Here is a 27,585-nt window from a genome sequence, read left to right as displayed (position 1 = left end):
CATACAAAACCATCGGGTTGTGCAAAGCTAACTATATCCTCATTTAACAAAATGATGCCATACCAAAATCAACAATGATTGAATCAAAGAGACCATCCTACTGCCAAAATTGTAACCAAAGATTCCCTCCTGTTAAAAAAAGCCAATTATTTACACATTTCTTTTATCTATCATACTTGTACATCTATTAAATGCTTCAAAATGAAGAGTATATGAAACTTAGTCAAATTAAAGGTCAAAAGATCTGCCCTAGAAAGGACACTCTCAGAAGACTCACCACAATCATTTCAGAAGGCTCCAGCACAATGCATTCACAACCACGTCTGAGGCTTCCTGCTGAGCGCTTGCCAAAACTGAGGAAAAGAAGAAACACAAGAGGTCATGGAAAATAAAAGCTTAAAAAATGTAATTCAGCTCCAATCTTCATGAACATAAATAAATCATGATATTTCTACAAAATTAAACACATACTGAGTGGGGCATTATGGAAGCAGTGTACCCTCTTAGCATGGAGAAACAAAGAGCACAACCTAAAGCCATTATTTTAAAAAATGAATACATTTATACCGCTACCTTAAAAAGAAAGAGGTAAACACAGTAAAATATTAACATAGATGAAAGCACAGTACACCAAGCAACCTCTCAACTGGGACCCAAAAAACTCTCCCAGCGACTATCCAAACGCAGAACTATACCCAAAACATTGCCAGAGTACATGTTATGTTGTCTCTGACTGTAGCAGAAAAGCTGGTCAACACATTTGTCTTTTCAAGAATTGATTACTGCAGTGCCTAGAGACTTGCAGGGATATCTAAATTCACATTGAACAAACATCAGAATGTCCACAACTTGGTAGGCAGAATCCTAAACGGGCTGCATGCAACTGATCACATCACTTCTGTCCTGGAGCCACCGCACTGGCTTCCTATCAGATTTCATGTTGACTTCAAAATCCCGATGCTTGGCACCTCAGTACCTATCTGACTTATTATCTTTCTACTTCCCATCTCACAACCTTCTTTCGTCTATGTCTGGTGTCCTGTTGGTCCACCAAGCTCATTTACATTCTATGAGTGACAGGGCCTTCTTGTTATACTCCAAATTCTCTGGAATCATATCCCCAAGGATATCAGAGAGTCCCCTACTCTAAGTGCATTCAAATCCAGACTTAAAACCTTCTTCTTTAGAAAGGCTTTTATTTAATTGGTGTCTTAGTCTGCTCATTGCATCTTCTACTGCAATTCTAATTCTTTGTTTATTTGTGCTAATTTTGATATCTCCTATCTTTGTTAACGGTCTTTCAAGCCTTGGAAAGGGCTTTGAGAAGCTACTTTTAAAGGTGTTATAAAGTTTAAACAGTAGAAATCAATAGTCCTACTTCCATGAAGTCTTAAATAGAAACATATCCTCCATAAAACGTGTAAATCAGCCAACTAGACCCCAATTTGAGAAACTTGAGCTATACTGACCAGTATACAGGTAGCAGTCTGAAACAGATGTCACTGAAACCAACACTTGACCCTTGGACACTTCGTATAAAGACATCCAAATGAAAAAAAAACTAGGCACCACTAATCTGTCAAGCTTAAATAAACAGAATAAATGACCCAATGCAAACGCCAAAACCCAGCCTCTGGATACAGAAACGAGACTGGCACAGACGGTGAGACAGTGCATTCAGCGGGGAGGTGAAGTTAGTTGTTCATCCTGCAACATATACATAACAGTCCATTGTAAAGGACATGCATGTCTGAAAATTCCAAAGCCTGATCGAAACACTTTGAACACGAACCAGAGCTTCCAAACTGCAACAGCCTCCAAACTCTCATTCTAATTTTATCCTTACACACAGTGTTTGCTGTATGTATATTACAAGAAATGTTTAATAATCACTGTGTTGTTCATTCTTTATATGCACAGAAGATATGTCTAATAAATGATTTATTTGGACTGAACAGCTCAGTTGTACACTGGTCTTTTCCACAAATAGTGAAATCTGTATATCCCCAACATGCCAATAAAACTTTTTGAAAGCAAATCTGTATAAAGCCCAAAAAGGTGCACTTAGTATAATAAACCATTTAAAGGCAATTATTAAGTTGACTGTTCAGAGGCTTGCCTGCTGTGCTATATTATTGATTCATTTCTCTAGCAGAGACATTTCTCCTGTATAGCATATAATAACATTGCCCTTAATGTTTTTCTGATGTCACTTTACAAAATGATTATGATGTCACTATCTGACACTGCAGCAGAATTCTACCTTTACAATAGGCCAATTTTTCCACTAATGGGATGCTGTATGCCTGCTTCAATCAAGGCCAATAAGCCAGCAGAAGCTATCCTCACTGACCTAATTCCTACAAAAAGAGCTGCAGTCTCATTCATCAGTTCCCCAACTGCACTCATGGGTTGACAATGATGAGACCTGAAACACTGCATTTCTTTAATATTTTAAGCAAAACTGGAGCAGCAGTTTAAAGAAAAAGAGATGAAAGGGGTTATCAGGTTTTATAAACCTACTGTAATTAACTTCAAAAGATTTGGGAATTCTGCTTCACTCTGACATAATTAAACATAGCAGTTGATTACTGTTCATCATTAAAATCCTTTGTTCTAAACAATGCTGTATTAATGAGTAAAAAAAAATAAAATTAAGTTAATTAAGTCACTGATTTCCCACATAATAGCAAGTCCCTGTATCTACATCAATCTATCTTAAGCACAAATAACTAAGAATTGTGTGGTCCTTTAAAACACCAAGAACATAAAAAAAAACATTTAAGCCTAAACAATATCAAGAGAAATAGTCAATCAATAACATTGTGACTTAGGTTAAAAATTAAGTTTAACAAAATCTACTGCAAGAAAAATGCATGATCTAATAGAGAATGTTGCTGTATTCAATAATATTAAATACAGTCTGCACAGTAAGAATATTTCCTCTACATGCATTGCTGTAAAAGGAAACATAATAGGGAGTAGCTACATGTAAAACAGTAATGAAAAGGCAACTTATACAAAAGAAAGGGTGAATCTCTCCAGTTTTCTGAATATTACAATTGGAACACACCTAAGTACTGTGAATGAATGAATTGGTCTATAACAAACTCCTATCCACCACCATACATTGTGCTGCACATCCTGTGTCAGAAGTAGTAACATGGTGCTGGAAATTTAGGTAATTCATTTGGCAAAGTGAACATTTGTTCTACTTCCTCACAATAAATAGTGGAACTAATCACTAAATTATGCTTCTCATGCTATATTGCCTGTTCATAAGATAACGTTCACCACTTGCGTTATATAAACTTATATACAGTAGTACAATGAGCCATGGGTATTTTTTTAAATGGCTGTCCCCTACACTTGGGCCTCTACATTCCTCTTACACAACAGTCCAGCTCACCACTGGAATGCAATTCCACAACGCAGGAATGTAAACGCATTCATCATGAGCATCATGCTCACGTAGGCTCTGCTGAGCCTGAGAAATGTGTGGTGCAATACTATGTGAAATCCCTCTTTGCTTATGTACTGTGCTACTGCTGATTCCCTAAGCTCTTAAGCAGGAGTGGGTGGATAACTTTCAATTCCTAACTGAAAGATAAAGTAAAAACAACACTTCTATGAAAATGTAATGTACATTAAGCCCTGAAAACAAATTAAGTTTCAAACTATCACCAAAACACACAAGTATTAAAACATATGCCCAAATTTGACTAATCAAAAAAATCAGATTGAGTTTACACGCAAGCACTGTTGTGGGTATCTAAAAAGAAAGCCCCATTGAACTTGCTTATGGCAATACTTTTGTATCAAAGGGCAAAATAATTCTTCTACTTCTACTTTTACTTAGTTCTTCTTGATTTATTATTATAAAGCCCTTAATGTCATGCGATTTTATTTGATGTTAAAAGGTTACTTTTTTGCTTTTGTAACTAAAACTGTTGCAACAGATATACACACTATTATTTGACAGAATTAGATGACTATTTCCAGAAAACACACAGCCTTACCCTCATTGGCATAGAGCACGAGGAATTAACAGCTGAACTCATTTTAACTCGTTGACAGCTGACTTATGGCTTCAGGACTCAGAATCACATGGATCAGTTCCACACATTACTTCGGAACAGCAAAAGAAATGTACAGATACAAACTAATCATTTTCAGGTAGAAAGCTTCTTTTCTTTTTAGTTAATGGAAAAGTAATAGCTAGATCAAAAATAAAAAAAATTAACTGCAAAAAGAAGCTAAAAAATTAAGCAAAGAAAAATTCAAAATTTAAAGCATGTATTTTTTAATTAAATGGTGTGATAGTATAAACTGTTAAATAGAAAGGAATTACTAAGATATATACATCCAATTCAGTCAGTCCCAATCAGCACAGGTAATACTTACAGTGTCAGTCTAGCTATATAGGGTTTCTGTAGTTGTATTCCAAGCCTCTGCAGTTTGCTCTTAGACTGCAGTGACGACCACTGAAACTAAACTTGCTTCAGGCTTCAAACTTCTTGAGCTCTACTAGAAGCAATAGTAAATTTGTATCTGACCTTTCTGTTCACTGAAATCCACACTGCAGTTTACTCCATCCACTAGTTCCTTTTGAAACAACCATTTTCGGTGCAATCCCTGTGTGCTCTGAATCTCAGCTCCCACTTCTGTTGCTGTACGTGTAGAGGACTGAAGCCAACATTCCTGTGGACGGCTCATTTCCTGCCAGGGTGACCTAACCACCTCTGCTAGCTGCTGATATGTGTGCAGCATTTTGTTCACCTAGTGTAGTGCTTCCGAATACCGGCTCTGACACCTGAGAAACATCAGCCATTCAGTTGCTCTCTCGTCAATCCTATTCATTGGACTGCTTACCCTTTACAATTATAAAGATATTAAACCACTGAGCAACATGACCTTTTATTCAGTTTCCTACATCCTGAATTAACTCTTAGGTGTTGTGTTATGAAGTAATTTCACACGCTAGTTTATGATTAACACTAGCTGAGATTTTATACCAGTAAAATCTTAATTATAGAAAGCACTGTTTATTTTTTTTTAGCCCTCTTAGTATTTTAGCAGGGCAAGAAATGAATGCAAATTGGCTAAATGTTCGATAATTACTGCTTTCAGGTAAATGTACAAAGAACGCACAAAAATTGGATGTTAAAAAAAATAAACATTAAAATTCTGAAACACTAATTTTACAGATTTTATATTTCTTCAATAAAATTTCTCTACGTTAAACATTTTAGATACACTCTTCATTTTACAAAAGTTCAATTAATTTCAATGTTAATATAATTAAAAGATCAACAATTTGGGTTGACTCTCTTGAATTAGTTTGTATTTTATATAGAGTAAAAGCTTAAGGCTATTATCCTAGCTGTTATAGGCAGAATATTTCTTTAGGATATTGAGAACACTTTTAAAATGTTTTAATTTTTAGACTAATATTTTAGACTAAATTCTCCATCAATGAATCCTATTTAAATATCTCATTGAAAACATACACAAATTTGAGGTAGTGCTATCTAAAAACAGATGAGCCATCTACATTTTAGAGAAATTATATAAAATGGTTCATTTGTCCATTTAATTCCTTTTTATCTGTTTTTGTATGCATGTTTGTATCGGTGCAGGTAGTTAAAAAACAATACACAAATTGATAAAGGGCATTTTCTAACTAAAAGAAGAAACAATGGTTTGGGAGATTAATAAAGTGGTTTAGACAATCTGAAAACTTAAAAGGCCAAAAGACTGCCTGAACTATCTTGCTACAACCTGGGTTTTCACAGGAGAACATTTCAATAAAACTGCAAATTAAGCTCAGTGTTAACAGTTGCAGTAAGCAAATAAAAGCATGATTTTGAAGATCAGAGCAGTAACTGAACTGATTCCCCAATGAATGGATCAAAATTTTGTTATTGAAACAAACTGGCACTATGAGATAAGAAAATGAGAAGCATTCAGTAACATGCGGAAGTTAAATACAGAGATTACCAGGAATGAATACAACTGTTTCTGATCAGGAAACAAGTAAATTCATCTCTATGTTGTTGGCTTTGTGTGACATTTCTTCATTCCACTAGGTTCATCAAACGTTTGCATACTGATAAATCACAGTGGTCACACATACAGGCAATATACCAACAGAAAATGAAATCTGCATTATTCCATTTGATTACAGCACAATATAAAACAAAGCTACAGTAGAATTATTAATTGTGAAAGATTTAAAATAAAGCGGTTTCACATAAAAGTATTATGAATAAACACTCAGAAGTCATGAACACTCAACAGTCATATTTTCACCAGCCTACAGTCTAACAAACAAAAGCAACAATGTAATATCAGGTTAATATAACCTCTTTGAAAATACTTCAGTGATAAGTATCAAATGAGAAGGATATTAGATTTTCATAATGGCACAATAAGTTCTTCAGAAACAACACTTGAACCACTAACAACGCCACCGTTTACAGTAATGTAAAATGAAAATTTCAGACACCAGTGTGCAGTAGTGGTTAGGGCTTTTAACTATGGACCTGAAAGTGTTCAAATATCTTGCAGGGTGCTACTATTGTACCATAACTAAAGGATTAATCGCTCTGACTTGGTAGTATGGATTCCAAACATTCATAACACTGCGTTTAGAGGATAAATCATTAGAATGTTAAGATGCAGCTAAATGTATAATTTTAGGAATTATTTTAAAAGAGGGACACCAAATTCAGCATGTGTATATGTTAAAAGAAATGGGGCACTGAGTGTAACTGTGTAACATACAGGTAACTGCTTAAACAGCATAAATACCAACATAAAGTGTCTTAATAGGACAGTAGGCCACCACAAATTGCCAGAACAGATATAATATGATTTGGCATGGATTCTACAAGTTGGGAGCTCTACTGAAGGGAAGCGACACCATTCGCCCATGAGAAATTTATCATTTGGTGTTTGATTGTGGTAGAATATGCTACCTCTAGCACCACTCCATAATCTTAATCATAAGTGATCAACTGGGTTGAGATCTGGTGGCTGGGACAGCCATGGCATACGGTTTATATTGTTTTCATGCTCATCAAACCGTTCAGTCACCATTCATGCCATGAGGATGGGGGCATTGTTATCCAGGAAAACTCCATTTCCATCAGGATAGAAATGCTTCACCATAGAATGAATGTGATCACTCAGAATGGCTTTGTATTTATTGTCATTTACCTTGCCCTCTAAAAGGTTGAGTGGACCTAAACAATGCCTGGAAAATCCACCCCACAGCATAACAGAGCTGCCAGAACCCTTCACCGTGGGAAACAAGCATCTAAGCCTCTAGGCTTCATTGTGGACAAGCAGATGAGTATGTGTGCCACACATGTTAAGAACAGCGTGATGGTTAACTCATCAAATCATATGACTTTTTCCCACTGTTTAGTAGACCACTGTCTGTGTTCTTTGCCCCACTTTACTCACAAAAATGCATTTTAGGTGTAATAAGGGGTTTATGCACTGTAACCTGACCATAGTATCCCTCTCTGTGAAGTTCTCAATGGACTGTACTAGACGAAACAGCTTGCTCATGCCTCAGATGGACATTTGCAATGAAATGATTCAGAGTTGCTCATCTGTTTTGCATTGCATCTTGAACCAATGCACGGACATCACGGTCGAGGAGTATACACTTTCATCCAGAGTTGTGCCAAAACGATGTCTTTCCCTCATATTTCCATGCCAACCTCACATTGGGCACTGTTCCTCATGAAACATCAGCAAGTTGAGCAATAATGGGCAACTGGCAACCCACTGAAGCTAAGCAGGTGTGAGCCTGGTCAGTACCTGGATGGGAGACCTCCTGGGAAAAACTAAGGTTGCTGCTGGAAGAGGTGTTAGTGGGGCCCACAGGGGGCGCTCACCCTGCAGTCCATGTGGGTCCTAATGGCCCAGTATAGTGATGGGGACACTATACCGAAAACAGGCGCCGTCCTTCGGATGAGACGTAAAACCGAGGTCCTGACTCACTGTGGTCATTAAAAATCCCAGGACACTTCTCGTAGGGGTGTAACCCCTGCGTCCTGGCCAAATTTACCATTGGGCCTTACCAATCATGGCCTCCTAATAATCCCCATCTATGAATTGGCTTCATTACTCTGCTCTCCTCCCCAGTGATAGCTGATGTGTGGTGAGCGCTCTGGCGCACTATGGCTGCCGTCACATCATCCAGGTGGGGCTGCACATTGGTGGTGGTGGAGGGGAGTCCCCATTACCTGTAAAGCGCTTTGAGTGGAGTGTCCAGAAAAGCGCTATATAAGTGTAAGCAATTATTATAATTGTTATTATTAACTGGGCCTGCACAGCATTTTTATACATGGCCTTAACATGATGGAATTTTAATTGCTTAATTAACTCAGGAACCACACTTGTGTTTTTATCCCTCATTTATATAAGAATCTCCTTTATTTTGGCAGTTACCTGTACAAGATATTTGATAATATGCATCCTCACAAGGATTTGGGCAATTCCATGTTTTCAGTTCTAATTCCCTCTTTCAAACCAATTCCAAAGTCTTTATTTTTTACATGCTTATGGTTTGATTAAGGAATTATAATTGAAAAACTGGAAATGATCCCTACACTGACCTTCTTTGGAGCTGCAATGTGCAATGTTTTAAATTCTACAGAAACATTGGGAAAATTCCCAGTAGGAACATTTATTTTCCATGTCATCGAGTAAATATGAGACACCATTCCCCTTGACAATTTATGCAAAGTTCCTTAAAATGGTACAAAGTCTCATACCATTTCATTCTTCAATTAGGCTACATTGCATTATTGTTGAGATACACTACTCTTGTGAACAATGCCGGAATGTCTTTCGCCTTAAAGTTTAATTTTAATATTATCTGTCAAAAAAAATACAAAAACATTCATATTAAGCAAATTACAGCATGTTTGATAACATCAAACATACCCATCTTTTCAAGGTTAAATCTTAAGCATTTGTAGCTTCATTTATAATAATTTATTATCCACATAGCATTGTTGAAGAGATAGCTCTGTCATAAACTAGAGCATAAGGAATCTGAAGGGGGAAGTTTACATATTTGTTTTCTTAGAGTGACAATTTTTCCAAATATTTTCATCGTTTTCAATGTTTAAATGTTTACATCACTGTGGTGCTAAAGGACATTACAGCAACATTCCACCTTATTCTCTAACCTGCTATCGATCTATACAGAATATCATACCCATCACCATCAATAAGAACAATGAAATTTTATTCAGACCCACATTTCAGAGTTAAAGCTTGGCATTGTCTACCTGGTTTTATCAGAAACCCACTCAGACATAGCTGCTGAAACACACTGAAGTAAACCCAGCTAAATTCCTGTGCTTAGGCTATTTCAACACACTGGCAGGGCTCTCGCACGCCTCAAGCTCAGATCAGCATCTCATCACACCCTAGACTGAAACCATGAAAACTTACCATTCCACAACATGCTACAAGTCCGCCCACGGTATCTTCAGTTATTCACGTTTTACCCATGAATTAAAATTCACAGCAAATAAAACTTACATAGTACATGTACATTCAGAGGTAAAAAAAACACTCATTTCATGCAAACGAATATTTTGCTGACATACCTGCTTCTTGGCAAAAACATGGATTCTTTGATGAATACTGAACCAGACAGGAGGATATACCAACAGGTACCAATGTCATCGGGGCTGGAATGGAAGGGGAAAAATAATGAGAAACAGACACACAAAAAATACACACAAAACAGAAGGAAAACAGCTATGAAAATTTACGAACAGTGCAGCACCCTGTGCAGGATGAGTCTAAACACATTAACTGTTGAGTTTGTGGGAACTGTCATTTCACCCCGCTCTGGAAGCAATTACCAGGTTTAAACTCTGTAGCAGAAAAAAAGTGGGACATTCTGTCTGTGCTTTTACCACAGCTGCAAAAAAAATCGTTGGGAGCCCTGCAGGAGTTCACTGAGCAGCATTCAAGCACAAAATATGCGTGCTTATGCTGGTGGCCTTCAAGAGTTTGGAAACCAACACCTTTCAAGGACAAAGAGATCTGGGTCATGCTGGGATACTCAACTGTCTTCTAGAGAACAGGAACTGCTAGAGGGTTAACAGGAAATGACAAAGCCATACTATAAACACTTTTATTACTAAATTATTTGTCACAATAAAATGGCATTTTCATGCATGAAGCAAATCTCTTCATATTTTAGCAACTCATGACTATCGCTTTCAGTGTTTCCTACATTTTAAGTTTTAAGAAACACATAACCATTAAAAAAAATAAAGGAAACTCAATTCTAATTATGTAATGTGTTCATTGTGGTTTAATTGCTCGCACCTAAATTTTAATTAAATGTTAGCATCAGTGCAACAACTGAGCATGCATCACACTTTGCAAATGAAGGCTATGTCATTTATTATTAAATTGTATTTTGGAAATAGAATATATAAATACTTAATAGTTTGGTATGAAAGATAAATGAGTTAGTCTAATTTGTGGAAAAAGAGTAAACTACTCCCGGTAATATAAAAAAGGCAAACAGGTGAAAGTAATACAGAAATTTCTGAAAAATTAAAACAGGGTTTCCCAATTCTGGTTTTGGTGATTGAAGGTTTAGAATGTTTACTGTACACTGCTTAACTGAACTCACAGTTTGATCAATTAGACCTTTTTGTTTGCCATTTCTGAAAAATTAACATTTTACGTTACTCCAATTCCACAACTGAAAACAATTCAACAATGCCTGATTGGTCAATTATTAGTTTAATTTCAGGTTTAAGTAGGTAATCAAGGCTCATTTGGAACAAAACCCAGCAGAGACTGGAGTCACCAGGATCAGGCTTGGGAGTCTGGTTTAAACCCTTTCTCAGACTGAAGCAGCAGCAAATGTAGCCAACGTAAGATTACGTTAAGATAAATGACAAACAGTCTGCTAGGGTATTTTTAACTTCGGGACAGCATTAAATTATGAGCAGTACAATACAAAAATTACAATAAAAATGAGAAATGATGGGGAAAGAGGACTGAAAGTCCTTCCCACATACAGTATGCTATCTACTTTTAAGTCCTATTTTGGAGTTTAAACTGGTCCCACAGTCCTTAATATAGACATAATGACTCTCAGCATGAAGCAAACAATACTCTTTCTCTGTCATCACCCAGAAATTCACTGAAATATGTCAAGGATTCCAATGTTCCATTCTCATTTTAATAATCTTATACAAGTAGCATTCAGCTCTCAATTAAGCACACAACCTCCACTGTGTATTGAAACATGGTTTATTCATGAGTAAGCTTTAGCCAAAAGATAATAAATGACAGGCTATATACAAAATAAGCTTATCAAGTGGAAATAAATCACTTTAATGTTTAAAAATGGGAGACATTTTTTGAGTAAAAAAATATATTGTGTTTCTCCGAGTCAGTTTAGATTACTAAACATAAATGTCTTTCTAAACTGTTTCTCATCTTGACACTGCTTGTCTACAGACTTTAAGAAAAAATGACACCATACTTGAGAAAACTTCAATAAATACAATAACGGAGAAAGACAGGCTCTTCACGAAACCAACCAAATTAGTTTTATTTAAAAAAAAAATAATACGAACACATCCTCCCAGTGGAATTTAATACATCAATTTAAGTCATAACATCTCTTTTACCAAATTTATCTGTATCTCTTTGACACTGTAATGGCATCGGTTCAAGCTTAAATATAGGGTTCAACACGGCTTTTTATTCAACCCTCACCTGTTATACTCATAACCTGAACGAACCCTTTCAAACATACACTCTACATAACACATTTATTGCTCACTACTTATGTCTAAAAATTCACCTCTTTAGAGCTTTTGCAGCTACAGCTTTAGCTTCCACTTGCTTTACTCAACAATACAATAAAATATTAATCTTGGACTGAGACATGATGAGGTACAGCAAAATAAAACTGGGAGTACAGCACGAATGCTTTCTTGACTGAACTGGGTCACTCCTTTTCCACCAACCTTCAGAAATATTTATCAAATATGCACTGAAGCTACAACACCCATGGGAACCACTTAGTATAAGCAGAACAACTAAAGGAAAAGAAGTAAAAAAGAAATAAAGAAATGTACCCAAGGAGATACTTCTAAGAAATGCACTTTAATTTCATACCAATTTGACAGGCACAACATTTTACACACAAATTAATAAGCAGACTCAAAATTAGAATAAAACAGCATTCTGTAAAGCAGAATTCATTTGGCTTTGGAAAATAAAACAATAAGAGAATGCATTTAGGAAAGTTAACTAAGGACTTCACCTTAACTTTTCACTTAATCCTCATGGCTAAAGGCGTCTATCGGGCTTAAGGACCAGATTCAAATATGACAATACTTCTATTTTATGAGAAGATGAATGCATGGGGAATTACAAACTAGACGAGGAGAGGCAAGAGGCTTCGGTTGCTGTCATCCCTCACAAACCTTTGTTAAAAACTCCATTAAAATGATCATAGGGTCATTGTATGTCAAATAAACCAAAATCTATGAAAAGCCTTGCTTCAGGATTTTGCTTTTGCTTCTATTTTGTGTTGTGGACGACAGGTGATGGGGAAGAAACAAGGCCACACCAGGTGAACTGCAATGCTATTTTTATATTTCAGGGATAGAAAGAATTGGCACTGATGAGTGCATTTCAAATCCCAGTTTGAATCCCAGATAGTAAAATAGTCACAGCAACCTGTAAAACCTCCAATTTACAACATAAAATAGTCAAAATTTCCAGGTATGCACAGAGCCATGTTCTGCGATTCAGAACGGGGCAAAATGTCCAGTGACGTTAAGAAGCCTCAGTGACATTGTAAACAAGCAGGCTTGTGAATATATCTCTTTTAATCCAATAGAAGTACTGCTTTCAACTTCAAAATGGTTTTGCTGACAAATACAACTTACTTGTAAAACCTGCATGCAGATCATGTTGGAACATTTCTGCTGTGAAATGTCTGCTGCACAAGCTTGTATTCACTTATACATCACATTACATTAGTCATTAACGTGACTACTGAGGAGGAAGGGCTGCATCTTGTCTCAATTTGTCCAAACTCTTGTTCTTACCCATGAAGATACCAGGGGTTTTCATGGTGACTATCCAGCACTTTCACAAAGTAGAAAGTTCACAATTTTGTGCTTAATTCAGAATTTGTCAAATTTAGTGATACAGTCAATTAATTTATTTTGTTACAAGATTTAATAACCGGTCTAAGAAACTGGGACTGCAGTTCCCCTTTAAGATGAGGTACGGAGATCTTCTGTGAAACAGCCTCTTTAGGAGAGATGGGGATAGGGTAGAATAAGACTAAACTCCCTTACAAGCAGCAACTTACTTTCTAGTTGTAAACTGCTATTTTAAATCTGGTGCTTCCATGTATCATGGCTAATAACGGCTTTTTAACATCTCTGTGTAAAGACATATCATAGGGAAGATCCTATTATCTATACAGTATTTTAAAACATACAGCACTGAATAAAGTGATTAAAGGTGAAAAAAACTGGGGAATTATGACCACAATATTATATGTTTCGATGAATGCTATCTCTAGAGGCTTACTCTAAAATTGAGGCTTATAGTTAGAAAAGCAGAGTATAACGTGAACTGGAAACAGATGCACACAGGTCAATAGACTTATTATTGATAAAAAACAATTTTAAAGGTTCAAAAGTACTTCATACCTAAAAAATATGACCTAAATAGTTCAATGGAGAAATTTAGAACAAAATAAGAAGTAAGAGTGTTCAACACATTGAACAGAGACTCCCAAAATACCCATAAAAATACAGGTGCGACTGAAAAGAGATCAAAATCATAAAGAGAAAGCCAAAAAGGAACAGTGAAAAATACTGACTTAAAATAACACAAAACATTTGATAAAAGTAAAATCATACAAGGTTAAGTAGTTTTCAGAATAATATAAGTGTTATTTGGCTCCATAGCCAAAACGTTGCGTTTTCTTTCTTCTCTTTTCAGCACGGAATAAACCTATTACTTGTTTCTTTGCAGCCTACGTATGCTGACGCAGCTACCCACCTGAACTAATATCTGATTAATACTAGAAATATTAATGAAAATGTGCCAAATCCATTTTTTGGCTTTGCAAAAATATGTAGGGAGTAGAACGCCTTAGGCCACAGAAGGAGTTCCATCAGCACTGAGTAATTCTAGCATAACTGACACCAAGGTATCAGAGGGACTACGATGTCTTAAAACTCATATATCACTGGGACCTGGCAGCATTTTCTCAGCTGTAATTCAAGAAATGAGGGAAGTTAATCACAGACCTGTAACTAGGATGTTTCAACTGTAACTAAGGATCAGAGCTGTACGTACAGATTGGAGAACTGCAAACATAAAACTAAATCATAAGAAGGGGGACAAAAGCAAACCAAGGCAGTATGTATCAATCTGTCATTCCAGTAAGTTGCCAGTAAGGTTATGGAAAAAATACAGCTAACCTAGAAAAAAAATTACAAAGTGATGGCATTGTAATAAACAACACAAATTTAGTAAGGTATGTTTTAACTTTTTTCTTCAAAAAACAGGACGATGACATTTATAAACAATTATAAATATAAAAAGAAGAAGCATGTTATATTTATCTTTCTAAAAGATAAGGTAGGGTCTTTAACAAACATCTACTTTACAAAAATAAAAACAGGACTTGAAATCCTTTAGCTCTGGAAATGTAATAATACAAATTTATACTATTTCAACATTATTAATACATTACACTACATTTGAATAATAAAACTGTACTCTTACAGAGTACTTTATGGTCTTTTTTTGTAACCAGCACTAGCATCATAATCTTCCTTTATTTAACTGCTTGAGTCAGCTGAAAATCGGTTAACAATGTTGACCTGGCTAAGATCCTTACTCCAAAAGATCACAGAAGATAAAACAAAGAAAAGGAAAAGGAAGATAAAAAATAGCATAAGATGGCGTAACAGGACATAGCAGTGTTTTCAAGGGTATAACCAAATGATCCCAACCAGCAGAGAATCTGCAGATCAAAAATAAAAAGAATGTTTGGAAGATATAATTTAATCCATTATAGTATATTATTGATCAATTAGTAATTTATACTGAATGACTACAATAGGTGGTATTAAGATGTCTTTTTCATGTCTTGTTTGTTAGAATTATATCACCCATTAAAAGCTAAATACTTCTTGATAGTGCAATGTTTATAGCAACATATTTAACTTAGGTTTTCATATTAGTTGCTAAGAAGAAGATAAGAACTTGTTTCTATAGTTTGTGAGAAGTATAAGAACATCTGTTTCCTATACTATCTATAAAAACTAACCTTTGAAAACCTTAATTATATTATATTCCAGCACATCAGGCATATCTGAGAAGTATCAAAAGGTACTACTTTATATTATTAGCATTCTTTGAAATCAAATATCACATTTTCTAAGGGCATCTTTAAAACCAAGGTAAACTTAAAATTTCGATGCTAATAAAATGTCCATCTAACAAAATTTATTCTAATCAACCTTAAAAACCAATTAAAGCTAAGCGTACAGTATGAAGAAAATCAATCCTTTGAACCACAACCTTTTCATTAGCTTAAACATGATTTTCCTGATCTGTAGCCAAAAGGCCGGTTTACAAACTCATGAACTATTAGCCATTTTAATATAGACACAAATACAGACACTAAAAATGGACAAAAGGAAAAAAAAAACATAAGACAACTGATGAAAAAATAATTAAGTGTGTAATCTGTTATTTTACCACCAGAATCCTTGGTAAAAAAGAAGTTTATCTACTTTCTAGTTTGCGCAATGGTTTTACACTGCATTCAAGCTATTGTCTCACTTCTGTATTATAGAAGTTCTATTCAGGGGAAAAAACAGGCTTAGGAAACATACAAAAGTACCACTGGGGAAACAAACAAGATACATGACCATACGTTCTGAATAATCTAGAATGGGAAATTTAAAGACTAAGTATTTTAAGCTAATATATATAATTCATGGCATCTTTACTTGGCCTAGATTTTGTAGAGCAGGTAGGCATCTTCCTAATGATAAATAATTACTACTGTATGGAAAAAAAACACAGGCTAGTATGCATTCAGCCTTGTCACATGTCATATTTCACTTACTTTAGGTCAATATATTCTGATAGAACAAGTCATTATTTGGTTGAAGTATTTAATGGTTTGAAAAAAACAAATCTATAACCGTAATTCTGCAAAATCAGAACTCAAAAACTTGTAATTGATCATGAGCATCTTCCCATCTCATTCTAATGTCAGTATGTTATACAACTGACACTCGTTGCATCCATAGAATTTAAGAAAAACTTTGGACCAGTTCCTATGAGTATAATCAGCTAATACTGCAGAACCCAAAAAACATAACATTTTGTAGAAATCAATCAGTTCTGTGCTTTAGGCATTATCAATTTGAAATGCCTTCTAAAGACATCAATATCTCACAGGTTTCAAATAACAAAGGACAGTAATTCATTTCACTTGAAATTATTAGTAATAGCTTGGTCTATTATTAGAAGCAAGTCAGGCTTCACAGTAACTTGCCTCCAAAGAGTCAACTTAGCTGAAAAAAAGGTGCAGCCCAATACATTGTCCAAATCCTTTGAGCTAAATAGACTTGCTGGGTTACATACTGATGGAGATGTATCCCAAGGAGGTCCAAGATGCATATTGTGGCTGACAGACCTACAGACATTATTGGCCTCAGTAAACTACAATCACCTTCTAAAGTAATGATATTTCATCTTGGTAAATGTCATCTTGTTAAAATGATGCAGCAGTTGATGATGTTGTCATGGTATTAAGAAGCAATGGCATAATGCCCAAGAAATGTTCCGATGTCCGCTACCTCTCCTACATCAAAAATAAGAAATTCCTGTACTGACAATCTCCCAATTGTCACACCTTACCATGGATCTTGACATTCAAAGAACATTCAATGTGACCATCTGATTATGAACAATTGATCAATTGCTGATGTCATCTACATAAGTCGAGACATGCATGTCAGTGTCTGGCAGTTATGCGCCACACAGTTTGTATGCAACAGCATTCACAATCTCTCATGGTTAATTTCAGGAGTTTGTGGCTCATTAGAATTAAGACGTAAGCAGTCAATGACCAACTGATAAGACTGATGAAGTTCAGAGACGATTCAGTTGAGTGACTGAAAACCCCTGGGTCCTACTGCTCTTCCTAATTACAGAAAGGGGGACTCGCAGCCTTTTATTGTAGCTTTAATTTTGTAAGATCACCACAGCCAAAGTGACTGACCGACCTGTACTAATTCTGTCATCACCACTCATAGTGATGTTGACTTATGCACACCGTGTCAAAACAAAACTGTTATGGAAGTGCTATCTGCCATTTTGCAGCAGCTAAAGGTTTTGTCATTTACTGTAAAACAAAGCAAACACAACCTTCAGAGTATGTCTATTTTTAACACACAACCACATCACTTCTATTCGAAAGCCAGTGTTTTTACATTGAATTAAGGTTTCATACTTCGGCAGAATGATTAAATATCTAGACAGATGACATTATACATTCTCACCTACAAGGGTCTTTATACATTTTTCTGAAAATCTTATATATGTTTCTCTCACTTCTTGTTTGTATTAAAATAAGTATCAGTATGACTCATTAATACATCTGCATGGCAAATACATTTAAGCAGCCAGGTTCAGCTGTTTTCTGAAAATACATAAGCCCTTGTACTGGAAATAATTACAAAAATCAAAAATGATTAAGGAGAAAAAATAAAATTACAGACTGCATAACAGCAAAATGGATGTCCTACTGTTCTACTTTTTCAGTGTGCTACTGGTTCTTTATTTCCCAAAACTGGTTAACTGTTTTGAAACTACAAAGTTAAGGAACCTTGGGTCACAGATTTGAATACAGTCCTGCTTCAAAATGACACTACACAGAAAATAGATGGGAAAAAATTGCTCTGTTTTACTGCAGTGTGGGGACGGCAGGCACCCAACTACAAAAAATAGCAAGAAACTGGTCCTACACACCTTGGAGAAGTCAGTCTAGTCTCAGCCCTGACGTGCTGTGTTACTTCATTGCTACATTGGTAAATGCCAAGGTGGGCAGGAGAGCAGCAAACAGAGCAAGCAGAGAGCCAGACGATGACATGCTCCACTTCCTAAGTCCTACTTTCTGATGTATGTACTTTCTGTGTATATGAGCCAGTTTCCTCTTAAAGATTTAACTCACTCAAAAGTGTAGAAAGTACTTATGCTGTTACTGTACTATCAAGAAGTTACATTGCACTATCAAGAAGTATTTAGCTTTTAAGGGTCATGTTATGGAATTAGGGTGAAGGATTTGAGTTTTTAATTAGTTGAATTAAAAAAACAAGGGGAATTCAATTGCACAAATTATATTTCAACTCTGACTACTGTGAGATACACATGTATTATTGAAATCAAAGGAGGTTAAACATAGTCAAACAGTACAGAAATGGATACAAGTGACCCAAGTCCGGACGATCCTCATACGTTACAAACTGTAATCACAGCTGAGTGTGGAATCATAAGCAGCTACATCAATGAAAAACATGTTGGGGGGGGAGCTAACATGATGTCTTGTTGATGCGCAACAATGCACCAGTTTACGAAGAAGGTGCTGCACAGGCCGCCATCTGTCAATGTGGTCAACAGTTGCATCATCCACCTTACAACAAAAGACCGAGCCTCAGTCTATAATTGTTTTAAAATACCAGGTCTGTGCTAGGTGGTATATGGTGCTAATTCCTTGATGTCTGCTACTGATCAGTGGTCAAAACAGAAGTCAGCAGTCTCAGGGAACTGAGTTTGACTGACAAAATGGCTAAATGAGAATGTTAACATGAAGTGTGACTGCTCTCAGAAAAAGAAATGATCTTGTTTCTATACATCTCAACTAAAAAAAAAAATTAATGCAAATATACACATTTAAGCAACTGAAGATTGATAATATTAACAGCAATATCTACATTTTCGTTATTAGAAACTACATAAACCTATGACAAATGGCTCCAAATTTGTCAGCAATCACTGTTAAATGATGCAATTTTCATTTTTTTTGCCAAGAAGAAATTTACTGTAGCACTTTTAACAGGGGTAATCACTAAACCAAAGGCTAAAAGGACAAAGTCACAAATATTTGAACTCCAAATTCTTAATGCAGTGCATCTGCTTTATATTCAGGAAGTGATCGCATAGCCTAATCCCAATTTTGACTTGCTTGTTCCAAAAGGCTCAGATTTTTTTTATTTAAAGCGAAAGTATTCTCCTACAAAAAAAAAAACTCTCATCTCCAGCAGGTAGGCTCTAGTTATCATTAGTGAAACTCAGCTGCAACAGGAGAAAATGAAGAGAAAGCATAATTTCATTCACTTGAAGGCCACTCTGCGAGAACTAAATAAAATAAAGTAACAGCCAATAAAACCTATAGATTCTTGCAGAGTTTTAGGAAATTATCAGAAAATCAGATTATGCTTTTCTGTGCACTCTATATTTTCATTTTTTTCCTCTGCCTGGATAAAAAAAACTGTGCAGTAACTGGAACAACGTAAAATGAGGTAGTACAGAAGAAATGACCTTACATTTTTAAATCAGTCTGTCAGAGATTTACATTTTCAGTTTTATTACCAGGATGACAGTTTTATACATAAGCAGCTTAGAGGGAAAGGGGAAAACAACTCCAGCCAACGACACTCAACTTTCAAAAATCTCTACCCACACACAAGAATGGAAAAATCAGCCTACTGCTAGCCCATAAGGACTTTTGTGTACTTGTTAAAGCAAATAAATGATCTTCACATAATTCAGGTCTAGGTTAAGCAGTGTATTGACGATGACGTCAGGATGCTTGCGTATTTTTGGCTCAGGAAAAGTGAACTCAAGGGATGCAATGGACTACAGAAGACTGGTTCCTTCAATCTTTACCTGCTGAGTACTTTCTTCAAATGTCTGGGGAAGGGCTTAAAATTCTTTGTTGTGTGATATTTTGTGCCCAAATATGTAGCAAAACTGTACTGCAATGCAAAGCAGGATTTTTGTGTTTCAGAATGCACCAATAATTTATTAGTAATTTATTGTAACAGAGAAATCCTTCTGACTAAAAAAAAAAATCAAAACTGCACTGCCTGGGTATTTACTCAGGTACATGATAAAGCTTTATCTTTTAAGAGTGCTTAAAACCATAATACTGTAAAAGACATATGGGGCTAACCAAAAACCTTAAAGGTCTGCGATGCAAGGCGGTTTTCAAACAATTTGTTTAAGGCACCTCTGTGACATCCTGCAGAAAATGTCTGAGCTTTTAGTGCGTATAAAGTTCTCTAAAACTGAGAGTGTTATGTGCTGTGTATACAAAGTAGAATTTAAAGATATTGCCATTCCACCCTGAAGCTATAGCAATGGGGTCCCTGCCTCCTTATCATTTTCTTTATATTCAATGAGGGCAGTACAGACAGACATGATTGACAAAAAGAGAATAACTGGAGCTGAACTGCCATGTCTAATAACCTAGTTGCACTGTTAAACAGGAGGAAGGGCCTGGGGGTAAATGGAATTGCTCAGTGTGCACAAAGGACTATCTGCTAATATGCATTTGTTTAATCATCTTCACACAAATCTCTTAAAGAAAGGATTGTTTACTCTCTGTGACAGACTCCCAAGCAATGGTGCTTCTTACTTTTTGTTTAAAGGAATGAAATCAGGAAGGAAAACATGGTGGCACCTTTTGAATCCTTCAAAAGCCCCAGGGCATATGCAAAGTTAATTTTATAATGTCCTCTTCCGTTGGAAAATCTCATTTAAAATCTAATTTATTGCACTTTTATAAATTTATAAAAAATTTTTCAGGGACATCAAACAATCGGAAAATATGGATAATACTTTTTCCACTATTAATGTGATTTTCACATTATGATTACTCAAATTAAGACTTCTTTGCTGAAAGCTATAGATCACATTATGTGTGTAATACATACACAGCCAAAGGAATAAGTTTTAAAAAACATACAAATATGATGAACACATTAATATACATCATAATGTATTGTAAATTTGTTTTCTGACGTCCCAATTTGTTATTCTGGTTAATTAAAAGTGATAAATTGCATGTAAATAGAACTGCAACTCATGCTTTCATATTGACTAAAGGAGGGGGTTTGATACTAATCTGAATTTAACAGGCAATGTTTTTTTGGATGTGAGCTTCAGTACATAAAGCAGTAGATACAATATCGGTTTAACTACTATGAGTTGCAAATGCTAACATAGCACTATATGAGAATGTAACCAAGTTAATAAAGGAAATATTAATCTTTTAGCATAACAATCACTTGTGCTTGCAATTTTCAAGCCCTCGATAATTACAGTAAAAAATGTAAATGATTGCATTTTTCTGTTAGCTCAGCAATAAAGGTCTTCTCATTATCAGAACATTTGACTTCAACATTTCTGAGGTGCATTTTACTTGTACATCGATAAACTAAGCAAATACTGTGAATTTTTTAGGTACATGGAAAAAATATAAATGAAGTAGGATTTTCAAAATGTAAAACTTTAGTTTTTCAATGCTATTCTATGAAAGTGCAATATGCAAATAGTTGTTTACAACATATTAAAAAAAGAAATGGAGAGTGAAGACCAAATCCTATAGTTCACCTTCTAATTGCCATTTGTAGGAAATTCATTTGAAATTTGGTGGAGATGGAAAGATGACTTTATGTCACTCTTCACTTCTGAACAGATTAATACATCTTCAGATCCCTCACACACTTTTTACAATAAGAGTGACTGAAATTGATGTGCTCGCAGTCAGCTATAAACAAAAATGCCCATTCTGCCAAAACCTTTTTAATATGGAAGGAGGAGTGTCACTTGTAAATGTTCATAAAAGACATTTAATGAATGTCTTTTCTGAACATGAACATTTCATCTTTATAAAAGACAAAATGTTCACGCTCTTAAAAGAATGTCTTGGTATAGAACAATGAGACAACACAGAGCAGTCCACCAACAAGATCCAGATATTGTTGGTAAAAGGTGAACTGCAACACTATTTTTATATTTTTGAGGTTGGAAAGAATCTGTACTGATGAGTGCATTTCAAACCACAATGAAAGTAAAATGTACACATCATCGTGTCAAACCTCCAATTTACATCACAAAATAGACAAAATTTCCAGGTATGCCATATTCTACAATTCAAAATAAGGCAACAAAACTTCCAGTGAGTTGAAGCAGCCCTATTACATTGTAAACAAGCAGGTTTGTGAATACATCTTTTTTAATCCAATAGAATATTGGTCTTGAATTCAAGGTGGTTTTTCCAACAAACACAACTTACTTGTCAACTCTGCATGCAGATCACTTTGGAACATTTCTGAGGTGCATTTTACTCGTACATCGATTTACATTAGTCATTACATTAGACTAATCAGTAGGAAGGGATTGCGATTCTCATCACAATTCGTGCAAACACTCACTCTGGACTTTAGCAAAACCAGGGGTTTGCGACAACATAGCAACTATACCATAATTTCACAAAGTTAAGTTTCACTTCATTCGGAACCATTAAAATTTTGAGATACCATTAATTAATTGTGTTACCAAGATCTAATAACCACCTAAGAAATTGGGACTGCAGTTCCACTTTAAGAGAGAACTGAAAATGACACTGCACATTTTTTTAGGAAAAGCTCACATAAATAACTATAAAAACATATCAATATTTTTATATTACATAGTAGTAAGAAATTAATAGAATTTTGATCTACATATAACAATATTCAGCTCCCCACTAGTTAATTCAGTAAAGGTGAATTTCACATTTTCACATTTCACAACATATCAAATACATACTACACTATAGAGGAATCTAGTTCAGTGATAGAAATTGGAAGCAGTGGTCCTAGTACAAATTCCTGCAATACTCACTATTTACACCACCCCTTACATATAATCTGTTTTATAATAATAATAACCAATAATGTACAGATCTTTACAAGACTTTGTTTAGAAAGTTGAAGTCCCACAAAGACTTTTCCTTCTAATATTAAATATTTTGTTACTAATTTTAATGAACATCAAGATTGATTCCTAGGGGATTCACAGTGATCAAGGAATGTCGTCCAGAAATTGCCAGTTTGAGCCTAGGCTCTTGTCATTTGCCTACATTAACTGTTGCTGTCAGGGTTGGGTCAGTTTATGAAATAGAGTAATTGATAGTTCTAGTATGTTTTTAATTTCAGGTTTATTTCTATTGTCTGAACTCAGATTTAAAGTTACAGACAATGAGATTGCAGTAGGGAGTTTTTTTTAATGCAGGTGACATGATTTCTCCTATAACTGAAACAATTTATGGCAGTTCGAGTACATTTCTCTATGTGAAAATGTTGAGCACATACTCTTCTGCCACTAAGCATTTTTTCAAACTCCATTTGCCTATTATTGCATATTCAAAGTAATACAAACAGTATACAAAGATATTTCTGTCTCCAACCCATAAATCTGATTCTGCAACAGATAATCTCACTTCACACAAAGAAAGTTAATAAACTGAAAGATTAAAAATTGATTCATGGATTGGAGAAAAATTAAAGATACAATTTTGATCACTGATCCTCTATTCAAAGATTTTAAAAACAAAAAATAATAACAGCAATCCATAATATGTCATGAAAGACATATTTCAGCAGCTACTGTAGAATTTGAAGCCCCACAAATTCATCAAAATACATTTATGGTTTTTAAGGCTATGAAAACTAACGAGGATCTTCTCACCCTTTTGCCCCTTGAAGAGAAAGGAAAAGGTGAGGATATCTATAATAAATTCAAAAGGTACATGCTTGAGAAAAACACTCCAATCAAGAAATCTTACTCATCACAGCCGATGGTGCACCAGTCATGCTTGATGTAAATGGAGTCTTTGATGTGTTTTTCAGAAACAATACTTATTTCAAATACCTTCTGTCCATTACCACTGTATAGTTCAACAGAAGTATTACCAAGTAAAGTTTGTTCATATAATCAAAGTTGTCAAAACTGTAAACTCGACTGAAGCAAGAGCCCTTAAGCACCACTTGCTGAAATCCTTACTTGACTCTTAATACTGCTTACAGTGAACTAATCCTCTATACTGGTGTTTTAAGTCGAGGGAAAGTCAAAAAAAAGTTCAGATCTGATGCCTCAAGTCATCACTAGTGCAGAGAGCTGTCAAATAAGACTTCTTTTTATAAACTGCAGGGTTCCTTACGGACAGAAAACCAAAACTCAAAGAGCAGTAGAACAATCTGCAAGGACAGGACATACATTTCACATATGATCAATACTGAGAATGAGTTCACATTGATACTGGTTCTGTGGTCCTACTACAAGAATAAAATACTGCAGTACTCCCCAAAGCTGGATAGCAAAGCCTAAAAAAATGAAATGCACAGACAAATGGCCCCACCAAGAACACATTAGTAGAGGAATTCAAAAGGGATTTTCAGAATTTCTGGATTTAAGAATTGTGATAGAGCAAATCATTTTTGTCTCACACATGGGAGTTACGAACAGTGGAGCTGATATAGAAATGATTACTATACAAAATGATACTAAGCTGAAAGTCTTAAAATCAACAGAAAGTGATTTTGGGGCACTTACAAACAGAAACACCCTCTATTCTCATGTGAAGATTTACTTTGATTCCACCCACCTTTGTGAGACACCATTCTCCCGTAAAAAAGATCAAGCATCACATCCACCTCACAAATCAGATATGACTGTATCCATTTAGCAGTCTCAAAATACATCCCAGACATTTACACACAAGCAGGTAATGTGGAATCAGAGGTGTCACAGAGACATGGTAAATACAGGACAGAAGGCATATACTTCATTTTTTATACATATAACAAACTAAAAATAGATTATTCAACATTTTCTGTATAAATTTTGGTTTGCATTAAAATACAGAAAGTGTTATCACTCTTAAAAATATAGGAGAACACTGCAATAGGGATTACAGTGCAAAAGAAGCATTGTTCTTGGGTGACTACCCCTATACATGGTATTTCAATTTTTTGCAAAAAATGTTATTTGTTTCTGTTAAATCTCAACGTAAATCAGGTGAAAAAACAGGAGACATTTGGAGCAAATAACATTATTGAGTGAGATGTAAACTACTGTTGAAGTGTCTTTCTAAATATATTTTAATTTGTTCATCAAAAGGGTTAGGTAAGGATTTTATTTCTGACAAATTTTAGTTTTTCTTACTTAAAATATAACTTACACAGGAACACTAATCTATTGTCACCAGATCTCATAAGGTACTTACTGCACTTAGTCCACACTTGGATGGGAGACCTCCAAGGAAAATGAGATTTCTGATGCAATTGGTACCAGAAGACACTACCTCTGAATTTCTAAACCAATGCCCTAGTATAGTATTCAGGGACAGTGCTTTAGGAGGTTCTGTCCATGAGATGAAACATTAAGCCAAAGTACTGGCTGCTGGGTAAAAGATACAATCAGGCACTTGAAAAGACTATGGATCTTAACTTCAGCCGCCTGGTTGAATCTGGCTAATCAGTTTTGTCTCTAGTTGACAGGCCCCTAGTAAGGGCAGTTAAAAATAAATTTGTTGTTGAATGTGTTAGGAAAAATGAAATTGTCTTAAACTGCAAATTGTCTATGTACAACATATTCAAATATCCTGGGAATGATCGGTCTCAGGACTCCTACGTTCATTATGCAAAAGTGAACATCTGTAAATGTTAATACATAAACATGTAACTAAGTATATAATCTGCAGGAAAAAAGGCTTCAACTTTCAGAGCCACTGGATAACTTTACAAAGGAAAGTTATCTGTTGTATGGAGACAAGATGGATTACATTTGAATGAGACTGACAACAGTCATCTTGGCAAAAGGGTAATTTCAAAATATATGGACTAGAATGGAAGGAAAGAAAATTGAAAAGGAATCCGAAAAGAAGACAAATAAGAATTAAAGTAAAATAAAAGTGGGGGAAAAAAAAAACAAGGGAAAAAGGCCTGTTAAAGAAACCGGTAATTAAGTGCTTATACTTAGGAGTATTAGAAACAAAATGTATGAGACAGACATTAACATGTTAGCCGGTAATTATGAAGTACTGGAATCAATGCCAATGCAGTGCAATGGTGAAAAATACATTAGTGGATAAACAGTGTTTTAAGAGAGACTTTGGGCCTGAAAAATCTAAATAATCCAGTTCTGCTGTGTTTCACTTCAATAGTGGGTGAAATGGTTTCCTCCTATAAGCAGAGCATATTGGGATCCTTTGGGATGAAAAGTGTAAAGAATTAGTGTGCCAGTCAGAGCGACCTCTGCATGCTACACAATACTAACCCCAGAGACCTGTCAACCACCTGTCAGTTAGCAGTGTTGTCTGTGAGACACAGTGTGGGCATGTCACAGGAATATGTAGACAGCCCGTATACCCCTCATGTTGGAGCAGGCATTGCTTTTTAACTTGCAATTCCCAATTGGGAGTTAAGAAAAAGAGGTGAAATTGGTACCAAATTAAATCCCAAATATTCTCAATACTAACAGTTTCAATTGCATGTGATAACAGTGTGTAATAAATCAGTCCTATGTAACAGTTCTTCCAACTGAATATATTAAAGTCTCTTGCATAGCACAAATAAACCATTTAATCAATCATTCAGTTAATCATTTTCATTTTAGAAGTCCCCAATTTCTAAAGACAGTACTCTGCTTAAACATGAATAATGTATAGGCATGGGTAATAAGGCGTTGCACGTCAAAAGTCTTAAAGTACTAACGGATACAAACAATTTACAATGTGAATTATCCTGAAACAACACAATACTATCAAGTGCTTAAAATACAATTTTGAAGAACCTTTAAAATTGCAAAAGGCTTGTGTAGGAGAAAAGTAAAAGATGGGATGGGCTGGAAGAAATGAAGTCAAGAGAGTGATGTCGCACATAGGCTAAACGTGCCTTCTCTGGGCTTCTTAGATTTTTTTCCTCAATCATTAAAAAATGTACATCAGAATGTGATAAAACAAAAGCCAGCAGGACATTGGTAGGAAATTTTTCCTAATAAATCATTGAGATATAGGTGTTATGTTTTATGCTAATCGTTCCAATAGCTCTTTAAAGAACGTGTGGATTCTAAAGGGCAATGCTTGTTGGCTCTTTCACTGCTTTTTTCCTAATATCCTTGTATGAAAGCAATATCAAACAAGTCCCAGAGAAAAGCAAATATAAAAGTTGCTTGATTTTTCATGTTTCATTTTAAAAAGAGAAACTTTCTTAAAGCACCAATAAAATAGCAAACTCCAGATTTAAACTCTGTAAAACTCCAGTCTTGGCTAGGATGTTTATGAGTATATCACCATGAGCACCAAGAGTTTATATCTAAGCCTACCAGAGTTTGCATTGTCATCTATCTTTTCTGAACTTTACAGAAAGTGTCAGTACCATTTCCCATCTGGTTCTAGTTACTCTCTCA

At 35.3% G+C, this 27,585-nt stretch overlaps 1 protein-coding gene across 8 annotated transcripts in view; it reads right to left on the bottom strand.

Moving 5' to 3' along the window:
* The window catches only part of rapgef2b (Rap guanine nucleotide exchange factor 2b), a 153,500-nt gene that overhangs the window by 76,361 nt on the left and 49,554 nt on the right, over positions 1-27,585 (bottom strand). For 7 of the 8 annotated variants that reach the window (XM_088911657.1, XM_088911694.1, XM_088911675.1 and 4 more), the window contains exons 4-5: positions 9,639-9,722; positions 278-353 (exon numbers count right to left, since the gene is read on the bottom strand). In XM_088911657.1, the coding sequence (XP_088767783.1) occupies positions 278-353; positions 9,639-9,722 (160 nt within the window). Of the gene's footprint in view, positions 1-277; positions 354-4,556; positions 4,677-9,638; positions 9,723-27,585 lie in introns of those variants that run through there. The other variant, XM_088911713.1, reaches the window with a different exon arrangement.

The sequence above is a fragment of the Atractosteus spatula genome, chromosome 1 (assembly GCF_055471065.1).
Source record: "Atractosteus spatula isolate fAtrSpa1 chromosome 1, fAtrSpa1.hap1, whole genome shotgun sequence".
Classification (NCBI taxonomy): domain Eukaryota; kingdom Metazoa; phylum Chordata; class Actinopteri; order Semionotiformes; family Lepisosteidae; genus Atractosteus; species Atractosteus spatula.
The sequence above is the reverse complement of the archived record's forward strand: the minus strand, read 5'-3'. Positions and strand labels throughout refer to the sequence as shown.